This window comes from Nomascus leucogenys, chromosome 10, assembly GCF_006542625.1.
Source record: "Nomascus leucogenys isolate Asia chromosome 10, Asia_NLE_v1, whole genome shotgun sequence".
Taxonomy (NCBI): domain Eukaryota; kingdom Metazoa; phylum Chordata; class Mammalia; order Primates; family Hylobatidae; genus Nomascus; species Nomascus leucogenys.
Genome location: NC_044390.1, coordinates 89,208,905 through 89,224,731, shown reverse-complemented (window position 1 = coordinate 89,224,731; position 15,827 = coordinate 89,208,905). Strand labels below are relative to the sequence as shown.

At 56.2% G+C, this 15,827-nt stretch overlaps 1 protein-coding gene across 2 annotated transcripts in view; it reads right to left on the bottom strand.

The window, feature by feature from the left end:
• Positions 1-15,072, bottom strand: part of BCL7A (BAF chromatin remodeling complex subunit BCL7A) — a 41,251-nt gene extending 26,179 nt beyond the window's left edge. Inside the window, exons 1-3 of one of the 2 annotated variants that reach the window (XM_030821542.1) lie at positions 14,012-15,072; positions 5,437-5,518; positions 788-884 (exon numbers count right to left, since the gene is read on the bottom strand). In XM_030821542.1, coding sequence (XP_030677402.1) covers positions 788-884; positions 5,437-5,518; positions 14,012-14,103 — 271 coding nt within the window. In that variant the 5' untranslated portion in view covers positions 14,104-15,072. The remainder of the gene's footprint in view (positions 1-787; positions 885-5,436; positions 5,519-14,011) is intronic. The other variant, XM_030821543.1, reaches the window with a different exon arrangement.
• Positions 15,073-15,827: the final 755 nt, after the last annotated feature.

Genomic DNA, 15,827 nt, shown 5'->3' with positions numbered 1-15,827 from the left:
TTAGGTGTAGACATGGAAGGGCAGTTCCCAAGGTCCTGGTGGGATTAACATGAAATCAGAAATCCAGTTTGGAGGCCGGGCACGGTGGTTCATGCCTGTAATCCCAGCACTTTGGGAGGCCGTGGCCGGTAGATCACTTGAGGCCAGGAGTTTGAGACCAGCCTTGCCAACATGGTGGAACCCCGTCTCTACTAAAAAATACAAAAATTGGTCAGGGATGGTGGTGCATGGCTGTAGTCCCAGCTGCTTGGGAGGCTGAGGTAGGAGAACTGCTTGAACCCAGGTGGCATAGATTGCAGTGAGCCAAGACCACGCCACTGCACTCCGGCCTGGTCAACAGAGCAAGACTCCGTCTCAAAAACAAAACAAAACAAAATAAACAAACGAAATCCAGTTTGGAGATTCCCAGCAGCCAAAGCAAAATGGGAAACACAGCCATTTATATAATTTATATGAGGAGGGGAAGAAACGTACACCCAAACAATCTTCCTGGGCACACGAGGCTGAGAGAAGCATCTCCTGCGAGGTTCTTGTCCCTGGGTGAGGAGAGGGTCTAATTTCTATGTCTCTGGCTTAGTTTATGTCTCTTGGCTTGGTACGCTGGGAAAAGAAACTTCCTCTCCTCTGCTGAGTCTTCTCCTTGGCACAGAGGCCTCCGGGCCCTGCCCAGCCCTCCTACCCCTTGCCTGGAATGTGAACAAACCTGCTGGAGAAACAAAAACATGACCCACTGCTTGGCCAAGGCCCCGGGCTGGGCAGGAGAGGCTGGCAGGCCACGGGCACTCACCATGCATGTCCATCATCCCTGGGGAGGAACTGTTCTCCGGAGTGGTCACCTCTGAGCCACACTTCTCGTCCTTGCCTTTTTTCTTATTCTTGTTTTTCTGCAGGGGAAAATGGAGCAGAAACCAAGTCACCAGATCGCGTGTGTGTGCACACGTGCTCAGAGCCCCTGGGGAGTGGTGTGAATATTTTATTCCCTCGAAGCCTCCTGGAGCCCCCAGGCCTCTGGAGGGTTTTCCTGGGCCTGCATTTGAATGCGTCCTATTAGGGATTGGCCTCTGGGTCTCGCCCACTGTGGAATCAAAGAGCCCCACAGAGGGGAGGGTTCTGAGGCTGGCCCAGCTCCGGCACCCTGGGAAATAAACCTGCCTGTTTCTGGGGCTGTCAGCAGCAGTGTGCAAACACCCTGGCTGGCAGGACCTGCCTCCTCTTTTAGGGAGAGTATCTGGGGAAGAGGCCACCATCAGCCCAGAGCAGGTACAAAGTAATGCCAGGTGACCCAGAGGTCACTCATTTCTACCAGCTGCAGGCCCCTTGGGGCAGCCTTTCTCAAACTGTACTCCCCCGACCTCCAGCACAAAAGCGCAGGAGGAGTTAGGAGGGAAGACCCCGGGAGAAAGGAGGGAGGACCCTGGGAGAAAGGAGGGAGATCCCAGGAGAAAGGAGGGAGGATGGAGATGCTTTTTGTGCCATTCCTTTTTTTTTTTTTTTTTTTGAGACAGAGTCTCGCTCTGTCGCCCAGGCTAGAGTGCAGTGGCGCGATCATGGCTCACTGCAAGCTCCAACTCCCAGATTCAAGCGATTCTTCTGCCTCAGCCTCCCAAATAGCTGGGGCTACAGGCGCCTGCCACCACACCCGGCTACTTTTTGTATTTTTAGTAGAGACGGGTTTCACCAATATATTGGCCAGGCTGGTCTTGAACTCCTGACCTCGTGATCCGCCTGCCTCAGCCTCCCAAAGTCCTGGGATTACATGCGTGAGCCACCGTGCCTGGCCATTCCTTTTTTTTTTTTTTTTTACGAAAGGAATAGAATCATGTTAGAAACAACCTTGGCTCAGTGGTAGGAGACTCATTAAATCAATCGTGGTACATTCATTCAATGAAATCGGATGCAACAATTACAGGGAATAAGGTGGTTCTTCACAGACTAACATGGGGTGATCTGCAAAATACTAACACATTAAAATATGTCAATATCGCCAAGATATATGTATAAGAAAGATGCAGGATATGTAAGCCTCACCACCAGTGGTAAGCAAAGGATGTGTGTGTGTGTGTGTGTGTGTGTGTGTGCCATGTATTTACATGCATGTTTGCGAGCAAAGGCTCCCTTTAGAAGGATAAACAAAACCTGGCAACACCGGTTGCCTCCAGGGGTGAGAACTGGGGTGGGGATGGGGGGATGCATGCAGGGATGAGAGGCAGATTTATAAAAGATATGCAGTGAAAGAGTAACATCCGAAGATACACAAATCCAAACAGACAAAATGTGGATTGGTGGTTACCAGCGGCAGGCGAGGGGAATGGGGAGTGGCTGCTAATGGGTATGAGTTCCCTTTTTGGGGTGATGAAAATGTTCTGGAATTACAGTGGTGACAGGTGCACAACTCTGTGAATACACTAACTGAACTGAATACTTTAAAACAGTGACTTCTGGCCAGGCATGGTGGCTCACGCCTATAATCCCAGCACTTTGGGAGGCTCAGGCAGGAGGATGGCTTGAGGCCAGGAGTTTGAGACCAGCCTGAGCAACACAGCCAGACCCCGTCTCCATTAAATAAATAAATAAATAAGCCAGGCGTGCGGCCAGGCGTGGTGGCTTACACCTGTAACCCCAGCACTTTGGGAGGCCGAGGCGGGAGGATCATGACGTTAAGAGCTCGAGACCACCCTGGCTAACATGGTGAAACCCCGTCTCTACTAAAAATACAAAAATTAGCTGCACGTGGTGGTGCACGCCTGTAGTCCTATCTACTTGGGAGGCTGAGGCAAGAGAATTGCTTGAACCCGGGAGGTGGAGGTTGCAGTGAGCCAAGATTGCACCACTGCACTCCAGTCTGGCAACAGAGTGAGACTCCGTCTCAAAAAAAAATGAATAAATAAAAATAATAAATAAATTAGCCAGGTGTGCATGCCTGCAGTCTCAGCTACTCAGGAGGCAGAGACAGAAGGATTGCTTGAGCCCAGGAGGTCGAGGCTGCAGTGAGCTATGATCCTGCCATTGCACTCCAGACTGGGCAACAGAGACCCTGTCTCAAAAAAAAAAAAAAAAAAAGTGACTTCTATGATATGTAAATTGTCTTAATTAAAAAACTGTTTTGAATTTGAATTTTGTAACATATTTTACCTATTTAAAAGGATGAAAATTTTCAAGAGTTCTAAAGTAACAAAGGGATATAACCATATAGATACTGAGTGTTTAAAACAATAAAAAGCTCTCCCTCCACAAGGCAGATTCCCAGCCTCGACCTGCAGAGACTCAGCAGCTGGTGTGGGGCCCAGGAATCTGCATCTTCTCAAGGTGCTCAGCCAGGCCGAGAACCATCGCCCTAGAGGGAAAGGGGGTGGGGGAGTGGCACATGGCACATCATGGCTCACAGATGAAGAGGGAATTTGCATTTCTCGGCACCGTCTGCACAGCCGGCACAGTGCTAAGTATTCTCCGTGGTGATATATTGCTTTTACTCTGTTGCAGAAACCGCGATTTGGATGTTACTGCTCCATTACACAAAAGAGGGGACTAAAGCCCAGCAAGGTGGGGTCACCTGCCTAACATCACAGGTTAATCGGGGCTGGTCTGTCTGCCTCCAAATCCAACGGTCCCTTGAAGCCTAGAGCTGCCCGGTCCTTCCCGATGGCCCAGAGCTTACGTTTTCCCCTTGATCATATTCCATTTGGCACTTCCCTGATATCTGTTTCATGCTATTCTATAATTATCTTCCCCCAACGAGATTAGAAATTCCTTGAGAGCAGGGACCGCATCTTCTCAAATGCAACCGGCGTTTCTACACCTAATGGCGGGCAAGGCACAGACATGGGCCAGAGCCAGGAACTGCCTTCGAGGAGCCTGCCCTGCTCTTCCCTGGGAGATGCGGAGAGAAACCAAGGCTCAGTCCCTCTGGGGAAAGCAGCCCTGGTGGTTCTGGGAGCCCAGGCTAGAACCAGAAGGGACAACAAAGGCCCAAGTTCAGGGGTGAGCATGTGATCACGGGGTGAACATGTGATCACGGGGTGAAGAAAGGAGCTACAGCCCTGCCCAGAGACCCAAGACTTGCCGGGCAGGTAACTGAAGATGGGGGCGAGAAACTTAGCCCCTGTCTTTTTGGAGGAAGCTGGACCCCCCCACGCTTCCCCCACCCCAAACCTACCAACCATGACCTCACGTCACTCCCAGGAGTGGTTGCAGCCATGTGGGTTAGTCTGCACCATCTTCCCAGGTAGCGGACTGAGTTTGAGTAAATAGGGAAGGCAGTCCAAGCAGGGGGGAACGGCCCAGGCAAAGGCCTTTGGGGGACACTGTTCTTAATTTGGGATGGAAATGAGAGGGGTCTCTGGAGGTAACTGGCCTGGGAGCCACGAAGTTGGAGAGCCCTGCCTGCTCGGGGCAGTTGCCAGCCATCACAGGACAGAGCCTCGCGCTCCCTCTAGTGGTGGAAGTCGGGATGGCGCCACCCCCTCCTGGAGTCCTCCTGGCGCCCCGTATCCCTGCACCAGGCTTTCCTAGCCCCGGGGGCCCCCTGTCACCAGCAGCTCCACTCACTAGAAGCTTCTCCAAGCGCAAAGAGAACATGCGCTTTGGAGTCAGGCAGACCTGAGCTCCACTCACAGCTCTGAGGTGAGCTGTGTGAAGTGGCTTCACCTCTCTGAGCCTGTGCCCTCACTTGTACAGAGGAGAGGTTACAAAGATCAACTCCACAGGCTGAGTAGGAAAAATAACGGAGATGCCGCATATGCCAGGGAGATGCCATCAGCCCAGGGCCTGGCAGATGGTCAGAGGCTCAGGAACAGAACCACAAAGGTGGGGAGAACGTGCCTATCTGTGGGCACCACCACACCTGCCCCAAAACACAGTGCCAAGCCCTGGGGAGGGCGCTCGGCCCAGAAGACATAACTTGCAGGCCGGGCGCGGTGGCTCACGCCTTAACTCCAGCACTTTGGGAGGCCCAGGCAGGTGGATCACCTGAGGTCAGGAGTTCGAGATGAGCCTGGCCAACAAGGTGAAACCCTGTCTCTACTAAAAATACAAAAAATTGACTGGGTGTGGTGGCGGATGCCCTGTAATCCCAGCTACTTGGGAGGCTAAGGCTGGAGAATTGCTTGAACCCACGAGGCAGAGGATGCAGTGAGCCAAGATCACGCCACCGCACTCTAGCCTGGGCAACAGAGTGAGACTCTGTACCAAAAAAAAAAAAGAAGACACAACTTGCGGGATCCCCCCGTCCACCGCTCTGAGGGTCAGACTCTGGGGCTGGAGTGGGACAGGTGGGGACTGGTCCAGCAGCCTCCCCAGGTCTAAGCTGGGTCCTTCTACTCCCGGGGCTCTTGGTCCCAGAGCCCCAGCACGGTGGGTAGCAGTGGACAACCTCCCTCCCCATGGTGGGAGGAGCACGAATGGGTGGCCCACCCCAGGGGACCAGCCCTCCATACTCACGTCGTCAACCTTGGGCTCCGTCACAGGCACCCATTTGTAGATTCGTAGGGATGTGTCACCAACGGTCACCCATTTCTTCTCCCTGAGGAGGATGAGGAAGAGCCTGTTACCGGGGACTCTTCATCCCTGGGGGACACAGGCCACACTCCCTTGGGGCTGAGAGCAAGCTCCAGATCACACAGATGAGGGTTTGAATCCCAGCTCCACCCTCACTAGCGGGAGCCCCTGGGCAGGCCACATCACCCATCTAAGCCTGGTTTCTCCATCCATTACACCACATAGGGTGGTTGCCCTTTCCAGGCTGTCGCTAAAAAGGCTGAGGGTGGGGCTGCCATTACAAGGACTCCTATGGGTGGCGGGAGTCAGGCCCAGGTTCCTCCTGTGTCACTGCCAATGCCACACAGCCAGTGGACTGGGCCACCCGTGCCCTTCTGGGCAGCAGAGAGGGCTTCAGGCCAGCAGGCCGATTCCTCTCGTGGTGGGTGGAGTCGTCACCAAGGACACCCCAGGGCTCCTCCTGCCCTCTGGGCGATGCGTCTGAGGTCAGGGCACAGGAGCAGGCAAGCTGGGGAGCCGCCCACACTCTGCCGGAAGAATGTCCTTCGAGGCGGCCAAGGAGAGCCAGGGAGTGGTGACCTCGGCCCGAAAGGAGGTTACACAGCCTGAATCTGTGGGTGGCAGCCAGGTGGGAGGGGACCTGCACCCCTGATTCAGGGCTCCTAGCAACCCTGTCTGCAAGGTCGCCCCAGCTGCATTATAAACGCCTGAAGGACCGAGTCAGACCCCCCACTGTGAGAGGCAGGTTTATGGATGAGAAGGAGAAACTTACAAGCCACAGAAGCAAACAGGACTGGTTTTCATTCGAGATAACAATGACCACCCTCTCCTCCACCACTACTCTGCTCCGAGCCATTGTCATTTTTCCGATTATTGCTACAGCCAGCCACCTCCTGTCCTTGACCCCCTGCACCCCGACTTGTCCCTTATAGCCACAAAGGCCCAGCAGCCACACCCCTGAGGGGACTGAGGCTTAGGAGAGCCTCCCAGAAGCAGGGCTGGGGTTGGAACCGAGGCTCCCAAATCAAGGCTCTGCCAGATCAAGAGACATGCGAGGCCACCAAGGAGCCACTGATGGCTCAGCTAGGAGGCTGGCGGATTTAAGGGCCCCAGCAGGCACTGTCGGGGCAGGCGCACCCCTGGTACAGGCGACGTAGCTGCCCGAGTCCTCAGCAATTTTGGTAACAAAAATTCCCAGAACTGAGGATTCTGTGTGGCACCAGCACCTCTGTCCGTGAGCTGCCTGGCACCTTTTTTGGCCTCTCTGCCCAAACTCAGCCTTAGGTCACCCACTCATGGGGCACATGGCCCTCACATGCTGGTGTTACAGGTTACAGGACTCCCACCCTGTCACCATGGGGGTTGCGGGATGACAGAGCACACTCAAAGCCAGCCAGCCGAAACCACAGACACCTCACCCCCCCAAAACCCTGCCCGCTCGGGTCCCACGTGTTCCATCAGAGGACGCTACGGCCCGGCTTTTCTTATTATACAGTGGCCATTCCTAGTGCCTTCTATGTACCAAGTACGTGCCGGCTCATCTGGCAGGAAATGGCAACTTCTCCATTTGACAGATAAACAAACTGAGGCACAAGGCGGTGAAGGTGAACTCATTCTCCCAGAGCCAGCACTCAAACCCTTCACCCAGCACAGCTGTTGAGACCAGCCTCTCCGCCCCCCCATCCTTGCACATTTTCCCCCAGAAACGATGCAGGAAAGACAAGTGTCTAAGTCCACTGGCCAGTCTCCTGCCTCCTGTGGGCAGAGCAGACAAACCACAATGCCCACCTTTCCCCTCTTCCATTCTGAGCAATCAGAAGGTGTCCAGAAGAGATAGGGTACTCCTGGGAAGAACCTCAGCTGTTAGAGCAACCATCACAGTAGCCACTGTGTGCCCAGGCTATTACATGCCAGGCTCCATGCCAAGCACTCTACCTACACACCCTCTCTCCCTGGGATTCCCAACAGGCTACAAGAGGGGGACGATTGTCACCCTTTTCACAGATGCAGAAACAGGATGCCCAGAGAGGTTATACCACTAGCCTGGGGTCTCACAGACAGGAAATGGCAGAAGAGAATTAGATTTGGGCTCGGACCCCAGACACCACCTCCTGCTATTCTGTTGCCCATGAAAACCAAGAATCATTCTAAAGGAGCGCCAGGGTAACAGAAGCTGGAGGAAGAATGACAAATTGCCAGGACCCCATGCAGATTGGCCAAAGCCGTTCATTACTCATGAGCCCTGGACCAGCTTCCCAGTAAATCAACCCATTCAAGGTTTGATTGTGTTTGGGGGAAAAAAAAAAGTAATTGACTTATAACACACAGGATACCTTTCAGGGCAGAAAGTGTGCCAGAGATCTGGGCTTTGCGGCCGTAAATCAGCCAAGACGCAAGTTTGCAGCTGCTTCCCAGCGAGGCCCGAGGCCACCACAGGCTACAAGCTGAATGCAGCCAGGCTTTCGTGCCTCTCTTTGCCCCAACTGGCAACCTTTTCACCGAGTTCTCAAGTTACCCCAGCGATGAGAAACTGTATTTCTAGGTGTGGCCATTGAGGGGACTTTGGGACAGAGGTAAGAACATTAAGAACTCTACCGCTGAGCTGGACCTATGCTCAGCCAAGCAGCCACCCGGAGGGGCCACGGAACTCAAGTTTAAGGCACCAAGTGAGCACTCAGGAGGACATGGGATTTCACAGCCACAGACACATTGGGTGGGCACACAGGTTCAGCGGAGCAGCTGAGGTTTCCCACAATTGCCCCCCAAAACCATCACCACAGAACACATAGCTCTCCCCAAAAAAAGGGCGTTGCTCCTCTCCTCCCGTGAGGGTATTAAGCTATACTCATCTCTTTCTTATTTTTTTATTTTTTTATTTTTTTGAGACGGACTCTTGCTCTGTGGCCCAGGCTGGAGTGCAGTGGTGCAATCTCGGCTCACTGCAACCTCTGCCTCCCGGGTTCAAGTGATCCTCCTGCCTCAGCCTCCTGAGTAGCTGGGACTACAAGCACGTGCCGCCATGCCCAGCTAATTTTTGCATTTTTAGTAGAGACGGGTTTCACCACGTTGGCCAGGCTGACATCAAACTCCTGACCTCAGGTGACCCGCCAGCCTCGGCCTCCCAAAGTGCTGGAATTACAGGTATACGCCACTGTGCCCAGCCTATTTGTTATTTTTTTGAGATAGGGTCTCCCTCTGTTGCCCAGGCTGGAGTGCGGTGGTACCATCACTGCTCACTGCAGCCTCGACCTCCTGGGCTCAAGTGATCTTCCTGCCTTGGCCTCCCAAAATGCTGGGATTACAGGTGTGAGCCGCCACACTTGGGCCCCACTTTATATTTAGGGCGGCAAACAACCGGTCAACAGGCGTGTTTTGTTTGGCCTGCACAGTACTTTAAAAATGTTAAATCTGCTGCCAAACTTAAAAAACAAAACAAAACAAAAAAACCAAAACAAACAAAAAAAACAGGCTTCGCATAAGAATCCAGACTTGGGCCCACATGCCCCAGGGAGCGGCAGCTTGCCCCAGATGGGCTCTCTGGCCCCCCTCGGATGCCCTCACTCTTGACACCTGTAAGCACCAGGTGCAGAAATCCCCACAACCACCAGGCTGCGGCCCAACTTGCTGCAAAGCTGGCCCTGGGTGTGCCCCGCGCCTCCTGTCTTGGCAGCCCCATCACCTTACCCTGACTTCAGCACCTCTCTCTTCCCATTACACTTGGGCTTCTGGAAGGAAAGGACAAAATGAGGTCCCAGCAGTAGGAATATAGCACCAACTGCTCCTCCCCAGCACGGACTCCTATATAAACTACAAGAATCCGTCTCAGATTTTCCAGGCTAAGGCCAATTTCGAATGTTCCCCTGCGTCCAGGTCCAAGGGTTAGCCAACAAGACCCACTGCTCAAGGGGACCCTGCTGACTCCCTCTAGGAAAGCTCTACTCCCTGTCCTTGTACTCACTCCTCATGGCTAGTCCCTGTCACCTCAAGAGGCCTGGCCCATGGCTGGCCTCACCCTAGCTAGGCCCAGGCCTGCCTGAACTGCCATGCGCCCAGTAGGAAGGTCTCAATGACGAAACCTCTGGAGGAGCTGAGGTGAGGGAGGCCTCAGGCCCAAACCTCCACCTCTCCTGAGACAGACAGGAGGTCTTCAGGCACTGACCCTTCTCAGTCCTCACAGCAAGTCATTGAGGGAACCCTCAGACCAGGTGCTAAGGGGTCCTGGGCCTAAGCCTACTTTTTTTGTTTGTTTTTTGAGACAAGGTCTCACCCTGTCAACCAGGCTGGAGTGCAGTGGCACGAGCGTAGCCCACTGCAGCCTCGACCTCCTGGGCTCAAGTGATCCTCCCGGCTTAGCCTCCCGAGTAGCTGGGATTACAGACGAGGGTCACCATGCCTGTCTAATTTTTTTTCTTTTCTTTTTTTTTTTTTTGAGACGGAGTCTCGCTCTGTCGCCCAGGCTGGAGTGCAGTGGTGCAATCTTGGCTCACTGCAAGCTCTGCCTCGTGGGTTCATGCCATTCTCCTGCCTCAGCCTCCTGAGTAGCTGGGACTACAGGCGCCTGCCACCACGCCTGGCTAATTTTTTGTATTTTTAGTAGAGATGGGGTTTCACTGTTAGCCAGGATGGTCTTGAGCTCCTGACCTCGTGATCCTACCGCCTCGGCCTCCCAAAGTGCTGGGATTACAGGTGTGAGCCAACGCGCCCGGCGTTTTCTTTTCTTTTTTTTCTTTCTTTTCTTTTTCTTTTTTTTTTTTTTTGAGATGGAGTCTCGCTCTGTTGCCCAGGTTGGAGTCCAGTGGCACGATCTTGGCTCACTGCAACCTCCGCCTCCCAGGTTCAAGCAATTTTCCTGCCTCAGCCTCAAGAGTAGCTGGGATTACAGACATGCACCACCACATCCAGCTAATTTTTTGTATTTTTAGTAGAGATAGGGTTTTACCATGCTGGCCAGGATGGTTTCCAACTCCTGACTTCAAGTGACCTGCCTGCCTCGGCCTCCCAAAGTGCTGGGATTACAGGCGTGAGCCACTGCGTCCAGCCTAATTTTTCTTTTATCTTCTTCTTCTTTTTTTTTTTTGAGACGGAGGCTCGCTCTGTTGCCCAGGCTGGAGTGCAGTAGTGTGATCTCCTCTCATTGCAAGCTCCGCCTTCTGGGTTCATGCCATTCTCCTGCCTCAGCCTCCTGAGTAGCTGGGACTATAGGCGCCCGCCACCACGCCCGGCTAATTTTTTGTATTTTTTTAGTAGAGACGGGGTTTCACCGTGTTTGCCAGGATGGTCTCGATCTCCTGACCTCGTGATCCGCCCACCCAGCCTCCCAAAGTGCTGGAATTACAGGTGTGAGCCACCGCGCCCGGCTCTTTCTTTTCTTTTCTTTTTTTTTTTTTTTTCTGGCTTGAAACCCAGGCTGTTCTCAAACTCCTGGGCTCAAGCAATCCTCCTGTCTCAGCCTCCCAAAGCGCTGGGATTACAGGCATGAGCCACCGCAGTGGGCCTCCAAGCCTACGGCTGCAGCCCAAGCTTTCGTCTCCCACCATCGCCCTGGGCCCTCTCCTCCACCAGCACAGGGCCTCCAAACCCTGGCCCAGTTTCCCAAAAAGAGGCCCGCTATTTTGTTTTCCCTTTAGCCATCTTCTGGTCACCTCACCTCCACTGGCCTGCCTTGCTGAAACACCAGAAAAAGAGAAGAGGAGACAGCCTGCCCCAAATGAGAGGGAGGCCACAGCTTTTTCCGGGGGTGGGGTTAGAGTCAGGGGACAGTGGGTGGGTGGGTGGAGGGGTAATTTTAGGGGTCACTAGGGCTGAGGAGAAACCCACCCAAGGCTCATGGGGCCAGATGATCTGCCAAACACTTTACCCTCTGGGTAAAATACAGGATGCCCTGTTAAATTTGCATTTCAGATAAATTAGATAATTTTTTAGTATAAGTGTGTCCCAAATATTGCATGAGACATATTCAAAAACATTTATTTTTAAAAAATTATTTCATTGTTTATCTGAAATTCGAATTTAACTGGGTGTGCTGTATTTTTATCTGGTTAAACCTGGCAACCCCACCTCCCCACCAGTGGTGAAATGCATGGTTGGTGGCCACACAATTAATAAACAACCCACAGTCTCATGGGCTGAGTCGAAGACCCAATCCGAAGGCACGGGGAAGGTGGGATATGGCTTCTCAGGGGCCAGAGAAACCTGGGCAATAAGTCCAAGGCTTTCGCTTAGAAGGGGCCAAAAAAAAAAAAACAAAAACCCTCAAAGTCAAGTTTCTACAAAGTCCACCTTACAACACGGACAACACTGAGCAACAGCTCCTGCGCCCAGGGCGCGGTGCTCTCAGAGGCATGACCTCACTCATCCTCAATAACCCGAGGGGACCTGGAAGCCAAGCACAGAGCCCCGGGTCACCATGGTTACAGAAGTGACAATGATATGCCCAAGGTCGCGGCAACGAAGTGAACTGGAAGCTGGACCATGAGATCCCAAAGCCTGAGGTCTTCAGAGGACACGATGTGTTGTTTCCCCAAACCCAGGGAGGTGCAGAGGCACAGCCCCTCAAGCTCCAACTACAGGCCTGGTCCCCGCGGGGTCAGCGGGCTGGAAGGCCTCCAGGCCGGCCGCCCTGGGGCCCGCGGGGTGGGAAGCCCCATCTCTCCATCTGCCCTCCCTGCAGAGCAGCTGGCCGCCCTGCGGGAGCAGCTGTCAGGGTGCAGGAGCCTCTGTCCAGCCGGGAACCTGGAGTAGGAGGCCCCACCACGCCTCCTCGAGCAGAGAAAGGCGGCTTGCCGGCTGTTTCCCAACCTCTAGGCCGGTGACAGAAGGGACCCAGGCACAGACACCAGTTCTTTCTTTGCACAGGGGCTGAGGCAAGGAGGGGAGCAACTCCGGGCTTCCCGCGGGGAATCCCACAGTAGAGGGGGCTGCGGGTTGTTTTCCAGCGTGTGTGTGTTGGCCTGCAGCTGTTTCTGCCATTTTTAAATGGCTCCAGTCGGGCACCGGGCACCCTGTGTACCAGGGGAGCTACCGAGACACCGACGACTTGGATCTCAACTTTGGAAAGCCTCCCCTTCTCACGGTTCTGAAAATTCTTTGTCCCACTGGAGCCAAACCCAGCCCACGGCCGGGCATCCGGCCATCGCAGCCAGCCCTTTCCATAGGAGGCCGGGGAGCACGTGGACTTTATTGATTTTCCTCTTGCCTTTTTTGTTGGGTTTGACTCAGAAAGGACAGCTAACTTGTGACACCGCCACACCGGAGGCTCGCCCCCAGTGGCTTTAGAGACTGAGGCGCTACTCGAGAAAGGACACCCCCAAACGTAAACATCCCCTGCCACAGGGCCTGCCCGGCTTCCAGGCTCGAAGTAAAGGGTCGAGACGAGCCCGCGGGCGCTGACACTCAGAGCCAGCGTCGCGGCGGCTCCTCTCCCTCCGGGACCCCAGTGAAGGCGTGGGAAAAAAATAATAAAGTTGAAATCAGGTTGCGGGGAGTTTTCAACAACTCTGACCCAACCTGGCGATCTGCTTGCGCCTCGGGCCTGGCCCAGGGGCCGATTCCGAGCAGACCCCGACGAGGCCGCGGAAAGGTTCGATCCCCTTAATGTCGACCGGGCCACGCCGGGCGGACGCTAATGTGATCCCGAAAATCACGCGCGGCCGCCACCAAGTCCCCCTCTCCCCCATGCAGAGAACAAAAACAACGGCTCCCTCCGCAAAACAAACACGAGCTCCCGGTGTGGAGAGGCAGCCGCGGCCCAGGACGAACGGCTTCTGGCCAAAAACATCGGCTGGCCCGAGCCCCCCGCCCGGGGCGCCGCGCAGAGCGGGGTGGGACGTGGGCGTCCCGCGCCCCTGGCCGCTGGCTCCCAGCGCTCGCCCCCATCTTTCCTGGTCGCCGGGAGCCCTCGCTCCAGGCAGCCCAAAGCGCTAAATTTAAACGGCTCGCGCTCTGCAAACTCCGCAGACTCGAGGGCGCCGGGCCCGGGAGGCGGGAGCGGGCGGCCGGGCGGGCCGGGGCTGGCGGAGGGCGGCGGGGCGCGGGCCGGGGCGCGCGGGGAGGAGACGGCGGCGGCGGCCCGCTCGGAGCCTGCACAATGGAGCTCGCGCTCTCCCCGCCGCCGCCGGCATCGCGGCCCCGGCGCGCGGGAAGCCGCTTTCATGTGACTTGCACAAAACGAAATGGCTTCTGGGGCCGGCCCCGAGCCCCCCTCCCGGGAGCCGAGAGCCGCGGCGGGGGCCGCCCCGCTGCTCCAACCGCCTGGCCCCGGCGCCCGCCGCCTCCGGGCAGCAGCGCCAGGTGGGCTACAGGCGCGAGCGCACCTGGGCAGCGGCCGCGGCCCCCGCCTGGCGCAGGTGACCCGGCTCGCGCGCCGCCCGCCCGTCCGCCCGCCCTCGCCAAGTCCCGGGGCCCGCGGCGGGGCCGGGCCAGGGCAGGCGGCCGGGGCGCTGCGCTCCGCGGCTTTCTGGAGCCGCGCTCGGGCTCGGGGCGGCCGGGGAGGCGGCTGGCGACCGGCGCCTCAGCTTACCATTTGCGCACTTTCTCGATCGCCGCCATGACCCTCTTGATATCATCTTTGGCCCGGCTCCTGGTCTCGGCTCGAACCGACCTGCCCGACATGGTTCCGGCGGGGAGACGGAGGCTGGGGAGCGCGCCCGCCGGGTCCTGCTCGCGCTCCGCGGCGGCCACACTCGCGCCCGCCCGCCGCTCACTCACTCGCGCACAGACACTCGCACTCTCACACGCACACACTCACACACACACACACACACACATACACACACACACACACAAAGCCCGGGGCCGCCGCGCGCCCGGCCCAGTGCGCAAGCGCCGGGCGGCAGCTGCACCGAGCAGGGGGAGCCGCGCCGCCGCCGCCGCCGGCAGTGCGGCCTCCGGGCGCCGCGGCCACCGGGCAGCGCCCCCGGGCCTCCCGCGTCCCCAGAGGGGACGCCCCGGACGCCCTCCCGGGGAGGTGGCGAAGGTCGCACGGTGACCCCCGGCTCTGGGCGCGCGGCGGGGACGGGCGTGCGGACACGCGCGCTGACCCTTCCTCGGAGGCCGCAGGTGGCGAGGGGTCCACGGGAGACAGCCGGTCTGCGGGGCGGGGGGCGGGGGTCGCGTTCCCAGGGAGCCAGCCCAGCTGCCCCTGCCCTGCCCCCGGATCCCGGCGGCGGGTGCAGTCGTGCAAGTTTCTTGCGGGTCTCTTGACTTCTCCGAGTTGAAGGCGCCGGTTCGGGACGCGAGGTGCTCTTGGAAAGAGTTGGGCATCGCGCATCTCTGCTGGCCCGCGGCCCTGTTCAAATGCGTGCTAGGACGTCGCCTGCCCCAGGCTTTGTCCTTTTGGAAAACTGGGGTTGTAGGAAGGTGCCTGGTGCCAGGCAGAGCACCAGAGACTCTCGACTTTGAGTACTAAAGAGTTTTCTGCTCAGCAAAACTCAGTGATGATCAGCATCGTAACAGGGACTCTTCCTCCCGCCCCTAGAAGTTCTCTTGTCATAAACAAGGCGAGGAGGTCTTCGCTGAGCTTCACCAGAGGACCACGATTTCACCTTAAGCCATTCCTGACTCCAGTACCAGACTGAGACCAGGCGCTGCTACTGCCCAAATGACCCCTGGTCCCATCTACAAGGAGCACTTTTGAGGCCTCAGAACAGAGCCCCGGGGAGAAATCTGCGATGATCAGGGTAACCTGGGTGCAGCATCTTGGTGTTCAGCTGCGGCGGAACCGGCCGGACCAGAGCTAATGCGCGCCCAGAATGAAGTGGGAGACCGAGAGTGGCCCAAATTTCAGCGTCCCGGGCCTGGAGATGACAGCCCGACAGCAGCCATTTCACAGCTGGGGAAACTGAGTCCTGGGAAAGTTCAAGGTTGCAGCCTTAAGCTGTCACTCATTCTAGACATTTCCCCTGAGGGTTTGGTCTTTGGGGAACACGCTACTGGGGAAATGGAGAGACCGCAGGCCTTTTCCTAGGCATTTCTTTTTACTATTCTGAAACGCAGACTCCTGACGTGAAAAATGAAGAAAAGAACAAATACCGGCCGGGCGCGGTGGCTCATGCCTGTAATTCCAGCACTTTGGGAGGCCGAGGCGGGCGGATCACTTGAGGTTAAGAGTTCGATACCAGCCTGGCCAACATGGTGGGTGAAACCCCGTCTCTACTAAAAATACAAAAGTTAGCCGGGCGCGGTGGTGGGCACCTCTAACGGCAGCTACTCGGAAGTCTGAGGCAGGAGACTCGCTTGAATCTGGGAGACGGAGGTTGCAGTGAGCGGAGATCCAGCCACTGCACTCCAAGCCTGGGAGACAGAGTGAGACCCTGTCTAAAAAAAAAAAAAAAAAA